General features: G+C 45.4%; 1 protein-coding gene across 1 annotated transcript in view; it reads left to right on the top strand.

Annotated features, from left to right (window-relative positions):
* Positions 1 to 1,432, top strand: part of LOC101855562 (serine/threonine-protein kinase pim-1) — a gene marked incomplete at its 3' end in the record, with an annotated part of 20,522 nt that extends 19,090 nt beyond the window's left edge. The window contains 2 exon segments of the mRNA XM_005098940.3: positions 375 to 551; positions 1,031 to 1,432. Of these exon segments, the coding sequence (XP_005098997.1) occupies positions 375 to 551; positions 1,031 to 1,215 (362 nt within the window).
* Between the last annotated feature and the right edge of the window lie 1,073 nt (positions 1,433 to 2,505).

Genomic DNA, 2,505 nt, shown 5'->3' with positions numbered 1-2,505 from the left:
CCCCCCGGCCATCAGCGAGTGTATCCGATGCTATTTGGCCGTGTCCTACTGACCTGGATTGGGAACTGCGGACATTTGGGACTCCGGCGTTTGTGCTTGGCAGGCCTTGAGTCTGTGGTTGTTGTTGTTGTTGTTGAGGTTGTGTGTATGTTTTGTTCACCAGCACACGAGCTGCTAGATACAGATAGTGTTGGGCTGGTGACTTAAAGTATTCATCATCATGATCATCATCACCATCGTAATCATCATCATCATCATCATCATCGTCATCATCGTCATCTCAGACATTAAAACAGCAATTTAAAAGAGACAAGAAAAGAAGAATCCAAAAGAACAATCCTTTAACTCCCTCTCCCCTCTCTCCCTCCCTCCAGGCACACGAGTGTACAGCCCGCCAGAGTGGATCTGTAACCGCCTGTACAACGGTCGTCAGGCGACAGTGTGGTCACTGGGCATCCTTCTCTTCGACCTGGTCAATGGAGACATTCCCTTCGAACAGGATGAGCAAATCAAGGCCGCTCAGCTCCACTACAAGACATCTCTCACCACTGGTACGTCACCACTTCACACGGTTTTCTTTTTCTTTCTCTGTGTGTTCTTTTTTACTTGTTATTACATGTCTAAATTTTATAAAAGGGTTTTGAATGTTTTCAGAACACTTTTTGGAGGTGATTTTGGGAGGGGGGGGAGAGAGAAGACAGACACTACTGAACAATTAATTTGGTTTTTATTTTACTTAAAGTATGTTTTGAGATTGGTTATTTTGCTATGGTCTTTTGCCTGTTTTTTTTTTAGTATTTGTGTTTGTTTTAAATGTTTGTGTATGTATAAATGTTTGTTTATGTGTAAATGTTTGTGTATGTGTAAATGTTTGTGTATGTATAAATGTTTGTGTATGTGTAAATGTTTGTGTATGTGTAAATTGTTGTGTATGTGTAAATTTTCTGATGACATATTGGAAGAATACCATATATTCCTTTAATGGTCAGATCTGAAAGTTTACGGAATGTTTTCTCTCTCTCTCCTGCAGCCTGCAAAGACTTGATCCGCAAGTGCCTTTCCATCGACCCTCAGCAGCGCCCCACTCTAGAGCAGATCCTGCAGCATCCATGGATGACCCGCGTATCCGTGCCGGACACCAGCAACAGGAGAAGGACCAGCCCCACGGGGAAAGTTCTGGATGTATCCACAATGAGCAGTAACGAAAGTCTTTGATCTACACTGTGGACGCTAGAAACACTTTCTCAATTTTTAATTTATTCAAACACAGGCGACAAAATGCTAATGAGACTGTTGTGCCCCTGTATAGGGCTCCAGTGATTACAGCTATGCCACGGAGGGCCAAACCAATGACCTTGAGGTATTACACCGCAGAGGCCAAAAGGTTGATCCCTCGGAGGGTCAAGGTCATTTGGCAACAACAACAGCAGCAACAACTACATCGTCCTCTGTGAGGAGGAATATTCGTGGAGAAGGAGGTCAACTGTTGACCTCTCGGTTGATCGCCTCCAGCAAAGTCCAGCAGTTTGTTCGTGCGTGTGCCAGTGAGGATTTCGTCCTTCCAGAATATCTCTCTCTCGATGGGGGGAAACAACAACTGTTTTTATCAGTGAGATAAACGCCCCAAACATGCGCCTTATATCGGTCGCACACTCACACGCACGTGCGCAATTGGTTTGCCGTGAGGGTAGTAGTTGTACAACTTCTACTACTACTTCTTCGGTACCACCTGCCATGCTGAAAAGTCCCTCATTTCATCCAGAGCAGATTTGTCCCCCCCACCCACCCACTCGTTTTTTCATCTCAGATGATGACTGGTGGTTTGGGATGGGTCGAAGATCGGTGTTACCAACGGCGTTCTGATGTCTGTTTGCCGGAAAATTTCCTCGCTCGTCGGCTCATCTTCCTGTGTGCGGTAAATGACAATTACAAATGTGATAAAACAACAACAAGCAAGACATTCTTAGACTTTTTGCCCTAACGCCGGCGAGACGGACTCGCGAACTCAGTCATCCAGACTGAGCAATAAACAGTGCAAAGTGACTCGTTTATTTCCTCCCTCCCTCCCTCCTCCCCGGCACAGAATCGCCAAGACACCTCTTCAAACGCCTGGATATTAGTCGGACGCATGACAGAGCGAGGTCTCGGATTTTAGAGATGTGTATCTCATAACCCCCCCCCATGCCCTTTATCCTCGGTTCAATCTGAGTTTGCTTTTATTTCAACCCCCCCACCCCACCCCTCCTCTCCTCTGAACTTGTAGTTCAAAAGCGTTTTATTACGTTTTATTTCCGTAAAAGAAGACTTGAGGTCTGTCTCTCCCTCCCTCCCTCTCTCAGTCAGGAGACACCAGTGAGTGAGAGACTCTGTCTGTCTTCAGCCCACCATTGAGGTTACAATAATACATTCCAGGAATTTTGAAAGATTTCACTGTTTTATTTCATTTTTTTTCGGGTCTCGAGAAAAAAAAAAGGTTTGGGAGTCCCTCCTCCTCACAACTCCCCC

This window comes from Aplysia californica, unplaced genomic scaffold (assembly GCF_000002075.1).
Source record: "Aplysia californica isolate F4 #8 unplaced genomic scaffold, AplCal3.0 scaffold00197, whole genome shotgun sequence".
Classification (NCBI taxonomy): Eukaryota; Metazoa; Mollusca; class Gastropoda; order Aplysiida; family Aplysiidae; genus Aplysia; species Aplysia californica.
This window is presented reverse-complemented; position numbering and strand designations above follow the sequence as displayed.